This window comes from Neovison vison, chromosome 7 (assembly GCF_020171115.1).
Source record: "Neovison vison isolate M4711 chromosome 7, ASM_NN_V1, whole genome shotgun sequence".
NCBI lineage: Eukaryota > Metazoa > Chordata > Mammalia > Carnivora > Mustelidae > Neogale > Neogale vison.
The window spans coordinates 43,370,135-43,387,550 of record NC_058097.1 but is presented as its reverse complement, the minus strand read 5'-3'; the positions used below and the strand labels follow the sequence as shown (position 1 = coordinate 43,387,550).

At 39.7% G+C, this 17,416-nt stretch overlaps 1 protein-coding gene across 8 annotated transcripts in view; it reads right to left on the bottom strand.

Annotated features, from left to right (window-relative positions):
• Positions 1-17,416, bottom strand: part of LOC122911601 (zinc finger protein 30 homolog) — a 129,679-nt gene that overhangs the window by 100,857 nt on the left and 11,406 nt on the right. For 7 of the 8 annotated variants that reach the window (XM_044256469.1, XM_044256472.1, XM_044256468.1 and 4 more), the window contains one exon: positions 9,348-10,934. In XM_044256469.1, the coding sequence (XP_044112404.1) occupies positions 9,955-10,934 (980 nt within the window). In that variant the 3' untranslated portion in view covers positions 9,348-9,954. Of the gene's footprint in view, positions 10,935-15,502; positions 15,567-17,416 lie in introns of those variants that run through there. The other variant, XM_044256474.1, reaches the window with a different exon arrangement.

The window sequence follows — 17,416 nt, the reverse complement described above, 5'->3', positions numbered from 1 at the left end:
TCACTTGCTGGCTTTGGGCCAGAGGCTACCCCCAGTTACTTGCCATAGGGGCGTCTCTGAAGTCCAGCTCTCTAGAGAGGGTAGAGGGGCTGGATACAGAGTTGTTCATTGATCACACCTATTGAGGAAGCCTCCATAAAAATCGCAACAGGACAGGGTTTGGAGAGTTTCCAGATTGATGACATTCATATACTAGGAGGGTGACACACCCCAGCTCCACCGGACAGAGAAGCTCCTGCACTCAGGATCTTCCTAGACCCAGTCCTATGAACCTTCCCATCTGGATGTTCATCTATGTCCTTTATCTTATCTTTTTGTAAGAAACTGGTAAACAGCAAGTAAACTGTTTTTCCTGAGTTCTGTAAGCTGCTCTAGCAAATTAATCAAATCTTAGAGGAGGGCATCTTGGGAACCTCTACATTACAGCTGATGGGTCAAAACCATAAGTAACAACCTAGATTTGTGATTTCTTTTTTTTTTTTAAAGATTTTATTTATTTATTTGACAGAGAGAGATTACAAGTAGGCAGAGAGGCAGGCAGAGAGAGAGAGGAGGAAGCAGGCTCCCTGCTGAGCAGAGAGCCCGATGCGGGACTCGATCCCAGGACCCTGAGATCATGACCTGAGCCGAAGGCAGCGGCCTAACCCACTGAGCCACCCAGGCGCCCCAGATTTGTGATTTCTATCTGAAGTATATGTGGGGGTTGGGGTGGTGAGGGGATAGTCATGTGAGACTGACCCTTATGAGACCTGGTGCTATCACCAGGTAGACAGTGTCATAACTGAGTTAAATTGTAGGCCCCCAGGTGCTGTCACAGAATTGCATGGAGTGGGGAAACCTCCATACATTTGGTGTCATACGTTTTATAAGTGTGGTAGTAGTGTGAGAGTAAAGGAGAAACAGGAGAATGGACATTTTCCCACACACCTTGTAAACAGCAAAGAGCCTCTTGTCTTCCAAAAAAGAAACCTAAAATTTTAGTGTACATGAGAAGTGTTGGAGAATCATTTCCCTTAACATTCTCACCTTCTGGTTGATTCTACTTTAAAAACTTAGTTTGAAGCTAATTAAAGTAAAAACAAGCCAGTGGAGTGGGGGGTGGGGAAATTGGCCTGATAATACGGGATGCCACAGACTCCTAGTTAAAATAGTAATATGACCCAATATAAATTAAAACAGAAGCTTCCAAGGATTAAAATGTATTCTATAAACTGTAATTTATAGAGGGGTGATTATCTCTGCTACTTCTCCCTTTGACAGCCCAATTTTGCCTGCCTTAAACCTAGAAGAAAATAAATAAAACATAAGTATATAAAGTGAATGAATGATGCCTCCTAGTGAATTTACTACAACTTTAATGCTGTGGTCCCATCCATAATACCAATATCCGGTATTATTAAAACCACTGATTCTATTTATTCAACAACTGGTAAAAATTTTGCTCTTACAGATTTGGCTAACATGTTCTGTTTAATGCCTATTTCCACAGCCTCTCACTTGCAGTTTGTCTTTGCCTCCACAGGGACATTATATGTCTTTTCCAGGCTACCCAGGGGGTACCTCAACAGCTTTGTCATCACAAACCTTGCAAACAAAATAACTGTACCTGCTTTTCTCTAGGAGTACCAAGTATAGCACTACATTAATGACATATTCCTGCAAGGAGACTCACTTGACACACTCATTACAGGCATACAAGTCCGACATGTTTTAGTCCTTTGGGGGGTCTGTAGTCTTCATTTGTAAATTTTACTTTATCTAAATGATTTTGCCATGGGTAAATCAGCCCTCCTTAAATGGGTCTCTATTCAACAAATGGCTTAAAATCTCCAAGTTAAAGTCAACAGGCACTCTTATTAGTGCCCTCAGAGATTTCTTCACCATAGGGGCCTTGGTAACTTCTTCTCATGCCTCTTGGAGTCTGAGGACCCCTTAAAATGGCCATAAGTTATCCAAGGACTTCTGATGCAAGAAACTGCTCATCTTGGCCTCATGCTTCACACCAGAAACAACCAGGAACTGGTTGCATATTGAGTTCTCCTAGAAAGAAAGGCATTCACAGACCCTGATGTTGTGACCCTCCACACCCAGCTTCTCATTATGCTTTGGGTAATGGAAACTGCCTCACAAGCGCGACACAGCTCCTGAGACCTCCTTAAGACAGGATGGAGCCAAATCTGGACTAACATATGCCTCCTGCAGGAGAGCTGGACTCCTCTGTCCTCAGTCCCTTGCCAGATGCCATAATGCTGGAGAAGGTCTCCCCTCATTACCTCACACCTAGGAGCTCTTGGGATCAACTGAATAGTAATGAGGGTTTGTAGACTATACAGATAACACTGCTAACCATCTTGTGTGATAAAACTCAGTGTCATGTTGCTGCTTCCCAGCCCTTAGCCAGGATTTTCTTTATAAATGATAGGACCCAAGACATGGCTCTACAATATACTAAGACCACAATGTAAGGCCTTGTCAGGACACACCTTATTTCTTTCAGAGTTCTAGCCATTACTGATAGTAACCAAGGCATGCAATTCACTTCTGAGACTGTATAATACTGGGCACTTGAAAGAGGCATCCAACAGAACTTTCATGTCCCAAATAGGTCCCAGATAGTTTAACTGAGACATAATGGTGTCCTCAACTCTTTTTCTAATGCCAGTCTGACAAACAGGCCCCCAAATGGGCCTCTCTCTTGCCCTGGGACTTAATCTCTTAATTCAAGGTTCCTTGGCTAATTTATACCTCATACCAACTCTAAAAAACTTTCTCTCATTACCGTTTCCTGTATTTAAAAGGGAAATGTGGGGGCACCTGGGTGGCTCAGTGGGTTAAAGCCTCTGCCTTCGGCTGGGGTCATGATCCTAGGGTCCTGGGATAGAGCCCCGAATTGGGCTCTCTGCTCAGCGGGGAGCCTGCTTCCTCCTCTCTCTCTCCCTGCCTCTCTGCCTACTTTTGATCTCTATTTGTCAAATAAATAAATAAAATCTTTAAAAAAAAAAAAAAGGAAATGTGGGGCATCTGGGTGACTCAGTCAGTCTTGATTTCGGCTTGGGGCATGATCTCGGGGTTGTGAGATGGAGCCCTGCGTTGGGCTCTGCACTGGGCATGGAGTCTGCTTAAGATTCTCTCTCTCCCTCTCCCTTTGCCCTCCCCCACCACCTCTCAAAAAATTAAGAAATTAAAAATAAAAGGGAAATGTGTCTTATCTCCATGTATATAAAGACTCATTATACATGCGGTCCTTTAATAATGTCTCTGTTTTTGTTTTTAAAGATTTGAGAGAGGGAAAGAGCACAAGCAGGGGAAGGGGTAGAGGGAGAAAGAGAACCAGACTCCCTGCTGAGTGCAGAGCCTATTGTGGGGCTCTGTCCCAGGACCCTGGGATCATGACCCAAGCTGAAGGCAGGCACTTAACCAACTGAGCCACCTAGGCACCCCTGTCCCCATCTTTATACATTTTTTTGTTGCCATAAGAACTGGAGGCCAGATTGAGGGCACAAACCCTCCTGAGATCCATTAACCATAGATTGTTTCATGGGCCAGGTAGCTGCCAATCTGACATGGGGCCCATTTGAGCTAAATTTCTATCATAAAACAAAAAACGTGTGAAGTGCAGCTGCACAGCATCCTGTTGTCTTATCACTGTTGGTCTGGGTGATTTCACTGGTTTACAGTTCAGAGGCCCCAACCCTCCAAAAAAGCCACGCTTTCAATAAAACATGGCAAATGCTAAGATTCATATCAATTCAAGCAGGTACCCACTTAGAAATGTCACCTCAGGGGCGCCTAGGTGGCTCAGTGGGTTAAAGCCTCTGCCTTTGGCTCAAGTCGTGATCCCAGGGTCCTGAGATTGAGCCCAGCATCGGGCTCTCTGCTCGGCGGGGAGTCTGCTTCCCCCCATCTCTCTCTGCTTGCCTCTTTGCCTACTTGTAATCTCCGTCTGTCAAATAAATAAATAAAATCTTTAGAAAAAAAAAAAAGAAAGAAATGTCACCTCAGTCCCATATCCCAGATGAGATCACTTTGTTCCAGGAGCTTTCTGTGGAAGATGACATCACCTTATATGACATCACGCCACCCCAAGACCGAGATGTTTTTGCCCCTTCACTGCAGACAGTTATGCCCAGAACACCAAAACCTTCACTCCAGTGACACCTATGGACTGCCTCTCCTAAGGCAACATACTAAGGACATTTATTGCTTCTCCTGCTTGATATTAGCAATCCATTACGTATCCCAAGCTCATTGTGTTTAGCTCATTATCTTCATATACTCTTTGCTCCCTGCCAAAATTTATACCTCTGGAGTCCCATGTATAAAGGGAAATCTGGTGAAAGTCACTACTATTTGTATCATTCTAAAAATTAATGGAGATCATTGCTTTCCCCAGGAGGCATCCATCTCATAGTAGTCAACTCCTTGATTCCCAGATGAGAGGACCACTCACTCCCCAGGGCTTTCTCCTACTATCCCACCTCCAACTTTTCACGTTATCTGCCCTGCATCTCTAACCATAACTATTTGGTTACATACAAATACCACTAATTGTCTCACATACTTCGCTAAATTATCAGTTCATATCCTCCAACAACATGATTGCTGGGCCTGAAACCTTGAACCACAAAATACACTGAGATACCATTATCAAAAAATACCTGTACATATATACTTGACTAGGTATATATACTTTGTTTCTATGATTTTGAATAGCTTGGATAGTCCATATGAATGGAATATGGTATTTGTTCTTTTGCAACTGGCCTATTTAACATAATGTCTTTTGGGTTCATCCATATTGTAGCATGTGACAGGATGTCCTCTTTCTTAAGGCTGCATAAAATTCCGTTGTATGTAGATACTGCATTTTCATTATCCATTCATCTATCAGTGGACCCTTGAGTTCTTTTAATTCATTGAACATCCTTATGATGGTAATTCTGAATTCTTGGGCAACTCATATCTTTACTTAGGTTTGGCTTTTTAAAGATTTAATTGGTTCCTAAATGTGTCATCGTTGCCTGCCTTATTTTTGTTGTGGAGATTCAGCATCTGAAGAAGCAGTCAGCTGTCTCAGACTCTGTGGTCTCCTCTACTACAGGCAAGACTTTTTCCACATAGCCTGGCTAGAGATTCTGGAGACCTCTCAAGCCTTCTCTGGGCATGCATCCTTCCAGGGCTTGTGTGTGTAAACTACTTGAAAAGGTTTACTGGTTTCTACTCAGGCGTTCCCCCTTGTGTCTGTCTATGATATTGCAGCTTACCCGTGGGGCTGTTAGTAAATCATGGTCTGGGGCTTCTCCTAGTGTTTATTAGTGGTACTGTAGACTCTAGCACACACTTCAGTTCAGGTCTTTATTCTCAGAAATCCCCTCAACCTGTCACTACTTGGACTGTACTTGGATACAAGCAAGACAGACACTGGTCCCCTTGTGTAGCCTGCCTAAAAGTCACTTAGAGACTAACATTCTACTCCTTTCCATCCCCAGAGAGAAGATGGAAGTTGGGGGTTTCCAACTAAATGTACCTTGGTTTGGGGGCATGTGGGTATGCTTTGATAAAAAACAGGGAATATCACGAAATTCCTACCAGCCTTCTGCGCCCTTGGCCTTGTGCTTGCCTTGGGGTGTAAGGACCTCTTGACTGGTTTCTGGATTTCTCAGTTATTTTTCTGACTTGTTGTTAAATCTGTGCCTTCCTATTCCTATTCCTATTTAGATATATAAACTCCAGAATTTGCCACAGAATTATCTTTCGTTGCATTTCAAGAATCCCTCTCTATCCAAAATCTACTTGTTTTCTCAGTTTGGATAGCACAGAATACTAAGTTAACCAAATCAATAGGACTTCTGTTTTTTAGCAAGTGACTATCTAGAGCAAGAATTGACAAATTTTTTTCTGTAATGGGGCAGATAGCAAATATTATATGCTTTGCAAACCATTTTGTCTATTACAGGTACTCAATTATGTTATAGTGTGAAAGCAGCCAGACAATGTATGAACTTATGTGGTTCTGTTTTAATGACTTTATGAAACACTGAAGTTGGAATATCATATAATTTCATGTTACTTTTTTTATTTCAACCACTTTAAAATGTAAAAACCATGCTTAGCTTGCATGCCATACAAAAACAGGTAGTGGTCTAAATTAGCTTGCTCTCTCCTGATTTTCAGTGTGATAGTAAGGTTTTATTTAAAGTATTTGATTTCTGGGATGCCTGGATGTCTATCGGTTATGCGTCTACCTTCAGTTTAGGTCCTTGCTCAGCGGAGGGCCTGCTTCTGCTTCTCCCTCTGCCCCTCCTGCCTGCTTGTGTGTACCCGCACTCTAACAAATAAGTAAAATATTTAAAGAACAAAAAATGAAGTATTTGATTTATGATTTCAGGTAATGGGTTCAGATTGTGAATACTGGTTTTATTTTAATAGACTGAAGAATAAATTTGTGCTTTTAGTTCTATGATAATAAATTATACTTTGTGATTTAGTTATTTTGACATCAGGAATATGAAAGATTCATAAAAACTGATGGCGAGCTTGCTATCTCATTTAATTTGGAATTTCCTTAAATATTTGATAAATTTTGGCCATAACACTTGGTTTGGTGTTCTAAGTGCACCTATTTGACTACATTAAAACTTCTTCCTCCCTGCACTTATCATTTACTCTATTAAGTGTTTGTACCTCCTAATTCTGACAAATTACATTTTTCTACAAATATTGTATTCTTTGTCTAGATTTCCAATTAGTAAATATGCTAATCTCCCAATCATGTCCATATTTCATGTATTCATCTTCTATTTTTCTTCCTCAGAATTACCAGTTTATATCTATATTTTTTCTGTCAAGTAATTTTATTTTCCTTGAATTGTTTTTATTTTTCCTAATACCTTTAATATATTTAAATGTAGTTTACTGTTATTCTTTTTGCTTTTTGTCTTGTACATTGTTCATTTATTAATAATCTTTTGGTGTTTGATTACCAGCATCCCTAAAACCAGAAAATAGATTCTTAACTAATAAAGAACAAACTGAAGGTTACTGGAGGTGAAGTGGGCAGGGGATGGATTAAATGGATGATGAGAACACTTGATTGTTGAGAACACTTGATGCGTTGAGCACTGGGTGTTTTATGTCAGTGATGAATCACTAAATTCTATACTAGAAACTAATATTACATTGTATGTTAACTGTAATTCAAATTAAAACTTGAAAAAAAAACAAAACACCAGCATGCCCATTGGGCTATACTTTATCTGAATACAGATTTAGCTGCTCTCAGGTTTTTCTACATAATATGTTCATTTTCATTCATTTAAGTATAATTCAGGGATTGATTTCCTTCTGATTCATGTTATTTGGAAGGGTATTATCAATATTCAGTTATTGGTGGCGGCCACAATTAGTTTTATTTCCCATTTTGAAAAAGAATGTGACCCACATGTCCTTGGGTGGAAAGTGATTGAGTAAATATTTCATATCTTTCCCTACTGTTTTGACAAATGAATTTTGTTATTCTCCATATGTAAATAGGTTTTTGGACAGGCATAAAATTATTGCACAGCATGAAATACGGGTGTAAATGTAGACTCATTCAACCATTCTTTTTCTTTCTCAACTTTTATATCCTAGGATTTTTTTTTCCTTTTTAAAACTTCACGCTGAATAAGGAATAAATGTGGGTGAGAAGCTTTTCTACAAACATTTACACCTATTGGTCGTTTGATGTCAATTAAGGTGTATAACATGGTTAAAATCCTTTCTACAAATAATAATAATGGTGGAGGTACTGATACTAGTATTACATAACATCTGCTAGATAGTTACTACATGTTAGGAACAAGCCCCCCTTTTTTCCCTTTGAGACAAAGAATGAGCTCAAGCAGGGGAGAGGGTGAGAATTCCAAGCAGGCTTCTCAACAAGCATGGGGCCCAACACGGGGCTTGATCTCACGATCCTGAGATGATGACCTGAGCCAAAATCAAGAGTCAGTTGCTTAACCAATTGAGCCACCCCAGTAACCATCATTTTATGTTTTTGTTGTTAAAGATTTCATTTCTTTATTTGAGGGAGAGAGAGGGTGTATGAGCAGGGTGAGGGGCAGAGAGAGAAAGGAGGAGGCTCCCCGCTGAGCAGGGAGCCCGATGCAAGAGTTGATCCTGGGACTCTGGGATCACGACCTGAGCCAAAGGCAGAGACCCAAATGAAAGCCATCCAGGTGCCCTTCATTTTACATTTCTTAACTCATTTAATCCTCACAGCAATCCAACACATTACTCTGTGTGTGTGTGTGTATGTACACTCATACATACAATTCTACATATCAATTATAAAGCAGCACTAATTTTCTATAAGTATTGCAAGTATTTATGTATTTGGTTGAGTGTGTACACATTTTTATAAGCAAAAATAGAAAAAGGGTCTGGAAGGATAAACCGATAACATGATTACGACAGGACTGAAACTATTGGCAATATTTTTCAAGGAGAAAATACTGAACAGTATTTTGACACTGAAATGTAATATTTTTAAAGAAAAACAAACAAAAGCACTAACTTTGTATTTAGAAGGCAACTTTTATAACTAAAATTTCAGTGAGCACCATAGAGTATGTCAGTAATATTTAGCAAAATGATAATCTACCACAGAAAAGATTATTATGATACCATTAAAAACAATGATAAACAGGTTATGGTATAGTATGCACATCATGATTACACTAAAGTCTGGAAAGATATGTTGTGTAATTTGAAAATAGTAATTTCTTTTTGGTAGGCTTACAAATAACCTACTTTTTTTTCACTGTGTGTGTGAAGGGTTTTGTTTGTATTTGTTTTGTTTCGTTTTGAAAACGTGAAAACTTTAGGGGCACCTGGGTGGCTCAGTGGGTTAAGCCGCTGCCTTCGGCTCAGGTCATGATCTCAGGGTCCTGGGATCGAGTCCCGCATCGGGCTCTCTGCTCAGCAGGGAGCCTGCTTCCCTCTCTCTGCCTGCCTCTCTGTCTACTTGTGATTTCTCTCTGTCGAGTAAATAAATAAAATCTTTAAAAAAAAGAAAGAAAACGTGTTACAAAGGGAAAGAAATAGAGCTGCCTTCAAAAACAGAGTTATAATTCTGCCAGGAATTAGAAGATAGTCTATGTAATGTAACTTATAGTATAGTATTGGTAGAAACAGATCTATAGGGCAGAGCAATAGAAAAGATGGCTCTAAAACTAAGCTAACAACTCAAACTCAAGCAGCATAAAACAATGGGGTGGGAAGAATTATTTAAGAACTAGTTTGAGACAAAATCTTTTTTGGAGGGCAGGGAGGTTTAACTTAAACACTGAACTGACATTTTGAAATAGATTCAACAAATTACTTTTATTATATTTCTTGTACACAAATTATGTATATAAGAAAACTACAAATATGTTAGAAAAACATTGTTAACAGTGTTATGGGTTAAACCATGTTGACGTCCAAACTTCTGGCACCTGTGAATGTGATCCTATATGGAAATAAGGTTGTTGTGCAGATGTAATCAAAGGAAGGTCATAAGGGTGAACCCTAGTCCAATATGACTGAGTCCTGTATGAGTCTCCTCTTGTATACAAGACAGAGACAAATTTATACAGGGAGAATGTAAATGTAAAGATGGAGGCAGAGATTGGAGTGATGCATTTACAAGACAAGGAATGTCACAGAATGCTGTTAACAGAAGCTAGGAGAAAGACACGAAATAAAATCGTCCTCTGAAGGAACCAACCTTACCAACAACTTCAATTTTGGATTTCAGAGCTCCAAAACCGTGAGAATACATTTCTGTTGTTTTAAGTTACCCCATTTTGGGGTACTCGGTACTTTGTTACAGTAGCCTAAAAAAACTACTACGCTGTTTTGTTTTGTTTTTTTTTTCCATTAGCTGTTTTAAGTATATTATTATAAAGATTATCAACAAGGGCTTATCTTTCACCCAGTATGAATTCCTTCATGACGAATAAGGTCAGAGCGACTACCAAAGGCCTTTCCACATTCCTTACAGTCATAGGGTTTCTCACCAGTATGAATTCTTTGATGTCTAGTAAGGTTTGAGCCTTTATTAAAAGCCCTCCCACATTCATTACATTCATAAGGTTTTTCATCTGTATGGATTCTCTGATGTTGAATAAGTTCTGAGCTCTGAATAAAGGCCTTTCCACATTCCTTACATTCATAGAGTTTCTTGCCTGCATGAATTCTATGATGGTTAGTAAGTGTTGAGGCACTACTAAAGGCCTTCCCACATTCCTTACATTCATAAGGTTTCTCACCAGTATGCATTCTCTGATGTTGAATAAGCCTTGAGTGTTGAGTAAAGGCCTTCCCACATTCCTTACATTCGTAAGGTTTTTCACCAGTATGAATTCTCAGATGTGGAAAAAGTTGAGAACTCTTAGTAAAGGCTTTTCCACATACTTTACATTCATAGGGTTTCTCACCAGTGTGAATTCTCTGATGATCATTGAGGTTTGAGCAATAATTAAAGGCTTTTCCACATTCCTTACATTCATAGGGTTTCTCACCAGTGTGAATCCTCTGATGCTGAGAAAAATATGAACTACAACTAAAAGCCTTGCCACATTCCTTACATTCATAAGGTTTTTCACCAGTGTGAATCCTCTGATGTCGAGTAACAAGTGAGCCACGGCTAAAGGTCTTCCCACACTCCTTACACTCATAGCTTTTGTCAGCAGAATGAGTTCTCTGATGTTGAATAAATTGTGAGTTCTGATTAAAGGCCTTTCCACATATCTTACATTCAGAAGGTTTCTCTTCATTAACAGTTTTTTGATGTGGAGTAAGAAATGTGGGCTGAATAAAAGTAGGCATGTCTTCATGGGTAAATATTACTTGACTAAAATGTCTCTTCTTTAGAGATAATATCTTGGTCTCACACATAGATTCCAGATCTGAAAGAAATAAAAATGCGTGTGTTCATTTTTCCTATCTTGGGAGAGACTGAAACTTCTAAAAAAGAAAAAAGATTAAAGTAAAAATAATATCTGGGAAAGTAAATGCTTAAATAGTTCTTGAATATGGCTAAGCAATTTTTAAAACTGGTAACAAAAGCATGGACATTGAGGAGAGCCAAGAGAGGAAATTCAAGAGGGTAATTAGAGAAATAAATGTATTCTGAAATTCTGATGTCAAGCAGAATCACCTGAAACTTCCATAAATACACCCTATTCAGGGATACCCTCTGTATTTCACAGTGATTCTAATCATATATACATGTTTATAAGCATATACTCTCACACACAGCATCATACTGAATATCTTAAAATTTGTGGATAACTGTTTGACCTACATAAGAAGACCACTGAGGAGTAAGTGTGGTGAAATGGGGGCGTCTGGGTGTCTCAGTCATTAAGCTTCTGCCTTCAGCTCAGATCATGATCCCAGGGTCCTGGGATCAAGACTTGCATCGGTCTTCCTGCTCTGTGGGAAGCCTGCTTCTCCCTCTCCAACTCCCCCTGCTTGTGTTCCCTCTCTGGCTGTATCTTTCTCTCTGTCAAATAAATTAAAATAATAATAATAATAATAATAATAAATGTGGAGAAATGTATGAATGGGGGTACAGTCTGAGACTGTGCAAAAGGTGTGTTGTTGGCAAATCCATATTGGGGGGATACCCTAGTCTAAGCTGCTGAATGAAATTGGCAAAAATGGTTTCAGGTAATTCTATGGATAGGGCTCGATATATTGGGGGTTCACTAAAAATAGTTTACCTTGGAATTCTCTGATGCTGACTTTGGGAGAGAGAGGAATGGAATCTCATGGCAGTGACTAAGAAAGCAGGCAGCTTGAATATGAGAAAGAAGAGAGTAAGAATGAAATATACTCTGTGAGAAGAAGATAGGTACTCCAAGTCCAATTTTTTGTCGTTCTGTACGTCTGCCATGAAAGCACTGCAAGTATTGATTCTGAGTTTACGAATTTCAGCAAGTAGGTGAATTCATACATATGGAATCTGTAATGAGTGTCGACTGTACATCTAATTTAAAAGGGGGACAAGTGGGCACGTGGGTGGCTTGGTGGGTTAAGCCGCTGCCTTCGGCTCAGGTCATGATCTCAGGGTCCTGGGATCGAGTCCCACATCGGGCTCTCTGCTCAGCAGGGGGCCTGCTTCCCTTCCTCTCTCTCTGCCTGCCTCTCTGTCTACTGTGATCTCTCTCTGTCAAATAAATAAATAAAATCTTTAAAAAAAAAAAAATGACAGACTGGACCTATGAGTTTTCCATTGCCTCTTCATGAATTCAGAGGAAAATTACAGTGGAAGCTTAACAAGAGGAAAGAAAAACCTCACTAGGACAGTGAACACTGGAGAAGAGACAGTAACAATAAAATCTGGAAGCTAGGAAGCCAATGAATGAGTGATAAGTGAGTCTGCAGACCCGAGAAAGTCAAACTGAGCCTGCAGTGGATGAATTCCACAGCACTAATTGATAGTGCAGATCCCCTAAAATGAACAAAAATTGAAGGTATCAGGCATTTCTAATAGTGGGATACATAGAGAATGCTGAAAGCTAAAGAATGAATTCAAGATTGTATGACTAGTAAGACCCCTAAGATTCCTTCTCCTATCCCATACAGGATTATATTTCCTTAATCTCACAGAAAACTCGAAATATAGAAATATGGAACCAGAGGAATCTGGATTCAGGAACATCAGGTATAGCTGTGGCTACCAATATTGAATTAAGGACAAAGATTAACAGAAAATATATACACTTGTGATAAAATAAAGAATATAACTGGTCTTTGTTCCTAGTTCCTGGCACAGAGCCCCACAAACCACTGGAATTTCCTGACCGGAAAGTCTTTTGTTATTCACAAGCTCCTTGTGATCATACCTAAGTTTTTCTAATGTGGTGATTCACAGTAGGCACCTAGCTTCAAGGGAGGGTCTGGCCACTCATGACTACATAATCAATAAAAAACTCAGGGCAAGGATTGGGGTAACCTTCTGATTACTAACTTCCTGGTTGGTAACTATATAACATACCTGGAGGATAACACACCTCTATTTCATAGGCATTGAATTTCTAGACTTTGCCCTGTGTTATGTCTTCAGCTAACTTTTCATTGTATCCTTTACATAAAATGGCAATCATAAGTACAGTGCTTTTCATGAGTTTTGTGAGTTGTTCTTTTTGGTTTTTTAGTTTTGTGAGTTATTCTAATGAATTATCAAACCTGAGGAGGTATGTTTAACTCTAAACTTTGTCAGCCAGACAGAAATATGGGTAGCCTGGGGATCCTGGTTGCAACTAGTATCTGAACTGGTGGGCACCTTGCCCTTTAACTTGTGGAATCTGATGCTAACTCCAGGGAAGTGTCAGAATTGAGTTAAAGTATAAGACATCAATTTGTTGCCAGAAAATTTGTCCAGGCCCCAATACTGAAATAACCCTGTTGACTTCACCCCAATTTAACCACCGGAACCCTGATAATAACTCCCTCAATTAGGAATGAAAGTAAATGTCTCTTCTCTCAGGAAGATTATGCATAAAAGACCAAGTTATCAAAAGTGGGCTGTCCTCAGTATATTAACCCAACCAGATCATCCTAAAATCAACAAGACCCAATAACTACTACACAGAAGTTCCAATCATCTTTTTAGCATCTCATGCTTAAAAATGAGCAGTAAGTCATTGTTTATCAGACATTTGAGAAATGTTTCTTAACATGAAGAAGCGCCCAAAAGAGAAAAAAGTATCTGTGAGGAAACACTCAGAGCAAGGAACAGAAGAAAATGTCAAAACATATAATGAATAACCTCAGAGAGCTAACCAAATTAAAAGGGCTCAAGATGCTAAATAAAGGAACACTAAGAAAACATACACACACAAAATTCTTAGAAATTGATAATACAATAATGAAAAAATATTTTTAAAAATCCCAAAAGTTCCTGTCTAATCTCAGAATGTACACAAAATTCTGGCTTTGTTTCTCAATTAACCCTGGAGAAATTATAGAGAATTTGGCTTTCCATGGAACTGATGCAAATCGTGAAATATTCTAGAGAGACTGAAGACTGGTGCAAACTTGTGTGTATTTGAGGGTGGAGGCTACTTGCCTAGAGAAATGGTAACAGGAGGCAAGGAGAGGATGGCCTGGTAGTAAGGTCTTTAAATTCTGATTTAGCCTTTCCCTGAAATGCTTTGGGACCACTGTTGCCTGTGCCTCTATCACAGAAACTGGTAGTAACTGCTCAAGCAGCTAAGTAGGATAACTTAATGGTAAAGAAAAAGTCCTGCTTGACAGAAGAATATGGCTGACCATCTGCTCTCAAGCATCTGCTCCTCTACCTTCTTAGCTATTAAAACCCCTAGAGTTGGTGGATTACAAAAAGGGAAGACATACTCTTCCTGTAGATGCTGCTGCTTTGTAAATGTTGAAAGAGCAAACCCTGATGAGAAGAATTACCTGGTAGAGCAGTAGCAAATAAAAGTTATGAGCAGTGAATCCTGAGGTCTTAGGGCTTATCATCCTGAGCTCATCTCCTCCCACCTCCTAAATCTACCTGGAGGGGCACAGGCCTGGATCTTTCTCTTGGCCCCTCCCCAGGCACACTGCCACACAAGGTGATTGATATTCTCTTGGGAACATGAACTCACAGGCCAAAATGGACATATACCAGAGGGTACAACTGTTGTTGAAATAAGACCACAAACTACCATGATCATCTTGACAGATACAGAAAAACTGTAGGATGTGGCCAACACCTACTTATGATAACTCTGACCAATTAGCACTGCAAAGTAATAGCTGTAACTTGGTAAAAGTTATCAGAACTATGGTGAAAACTGCAGTTAAGTGAAGAACTTCAGATATGCTCCTTAAAAGATGGGGAAAAAGAAACGGATGCCCATTATCAATGTTATCAATTAAGACAGTCCCAGCTACCATTATAAGCAAGGAAATAACCAGTATGAGGACTGTAAGGGAAGTGATAAATCTAACAACATGCAGATAATATGATGATCGAACTAGAAAAACCAAGAGAATAAAAAATTAACTTTAGTAAAGTTGTTGGATATTAAAGATCACTAACAAAAATAGTATTTTGAGTAACATTAGCACGATGGTGGAATAAGAGCTAGATTATCCTGACTCCCACAAACACATCAACTCAACAGCAATACATGGATCAATTCCCTTTGTGAGAAATCTAGAAACTCATTAAGAGAATCCTGTACACTAGGCAAGGTAAAGCCAGTCATATCAAAACTAGTATGAAAACTGGAGACACCTTCTCACCATGATCCCCATTTGTGGGATAGTTCCATACAACTGAGAGGAAACCTCCAGCTTCTCCCTGAAGAGAAAAGAAGTTGGAGTGCACATCTAATTGAATCCACTTTTCTGAGTGCTGCCTGACTGTCTTGGAGGCTTGATCAGACCTGGCATACCCTAGGCCCTAGGGACTACAAAGAACAGAAGCACTGGTTTGAACTAGCATGCAGGCACTCACCACAGCTCCTTTCCCTGCTCAATGCAGAGTGAGTGGGAGGAAAACTTCAGCTCCCAGCTTCTCCCTGGAGAAGGAAAGAGGTGGACTGTGTGTCAAACATTCCGACTTTTCTGGGGTTTGCCTAAGGGACTGGCTTCTATCTCATCAGTCTCAGAGTGCTGATGGGACCCAGCAGATTCAAGATATCTGGGGGCCACCAAGAACAAAGAAGGTAGTTTGAACTAGCACACAAACTCACCATAGCTCTTCCTCCTGGCCTACTGCTGAATGAATGGGTGGAAAACTCCAGCTCCAGCTCCCATCATCTCCTTGAGGATGAAAAGAGTTGGACCTTGCATCCAATTTTCTAACTTCTCTGGAAGCTACCCAAGGGACTGGCTTCTATCTCACTATCTCAGGACCTGGCATACAGTGGACCCCCCAGGGACTACAAAAAACAAAGGGAGTATTTTAAACAAGCATGAAGGCACTATAGCTCTTGTCCTAGGTTAATTCATAGCAAATGGGAGGAAAAACCACAGCTCCCAGTTTCTTCCTACAGGGGGATAGAGTGCATCAAATATTTCAACTTTTCTGGGGATTACTTGAGAGATTGGCTTCTATTTTGGAGCCCTGGAGGGACCTGGCATATTTTAGAAACTGGGAGCCACTGAGAACAAAAATGATTCGAACTAGCATGCAAACAATTGCCATAGCCCTTTCCCCCATTCTAGAGCAGAGCTGGCAAGCAAAACACTCCAGCTTCCACATTCTCTCTGGAAAGGGAAAGAACCTGAACCACACATCCAATGTTCTAATTTCTTCAGGATTTACATGAGGAATTGGTGCTGATGAGACTTGGCATACTCTAAACACCTGGAAGTTACTAATAAAGACAGTAGTTTAGACTAGCATGAATGTTTGAGAGGCTCACAGAAGCTCCAACTGGTGAAGGTCTTCTCTTCTATGAGGCTAATTCATAATGAACAGGACAAGTGGCATTTTTTTTAAACACGTAGATACCAACACAAAAAATCAAGGAAATAAAATGAAGAAATAGAGAAACATAATCCAAACAAGGAAACAAAATAAAGCTCCAGAAAATTACCCTAATGAAATATAGGTAGAGGAATTACCTGACAGAGAATTTTAAATAACCATCATGAAAATGTTCAATGAGCTCAGGAGAACAAGGCATGAGGAAAGTGAGAATTCCAACCATGAGACAAAAAATTTGGAAAAAAGAAAAAAATCTTGAAGCTGAAGAATGCAATAACTTATCTGAAAAAAAAAATTTAAGTTTTTTTTTTATTTCTTTGACAGAGATCACAAGTAGGCAGAGGCAGGCAGAGAGAGAGGGGAGAAGCAGACTCCTCACTGAGCAGAGAGTCCAACGCGGGGCTCCATTCCAGGACCCTGAGATCATGACCTGAGCCGAGGGCAGAGGCCTAACCCACTGAGTCACCCAGGTGCCCCTGAACTGAAAATTTCAATAAACAGACTCAACATTCAACAGACTAGAGCAAGCAGAAGACAGAATCAGTAAACTCAAAGACAGGTCTTTTGAAATTATTCAATCAACGGAACAAAAAGAAAAGAGAATAAAAAAGAGTGAAGAAAGGTTAAGGTTCTTATGAGGCACCAAGGAATAGCCCAATATACACATAGGAGTTAGAGGCAGAAAAAGAACAACAAAACTTACTCAAATTAGTAATGGATAAAAACTTCCCAAATCTGGGGAAGGAAATGGACATCCAGACTCAGGAAGCCACAGTATTCCAAAAAAGATGCACACAAAAGAAATGCACACCAAGACACACTATGTCACACTGAAACATCATTATAATGTTTTTGTCAATAGTCAAAGGCAAAGAGGGGTGTCTGGCTCAGACAACTGTCTGGCTCAGTTGGAAGAGTGTGTAAATCTTGATCTTG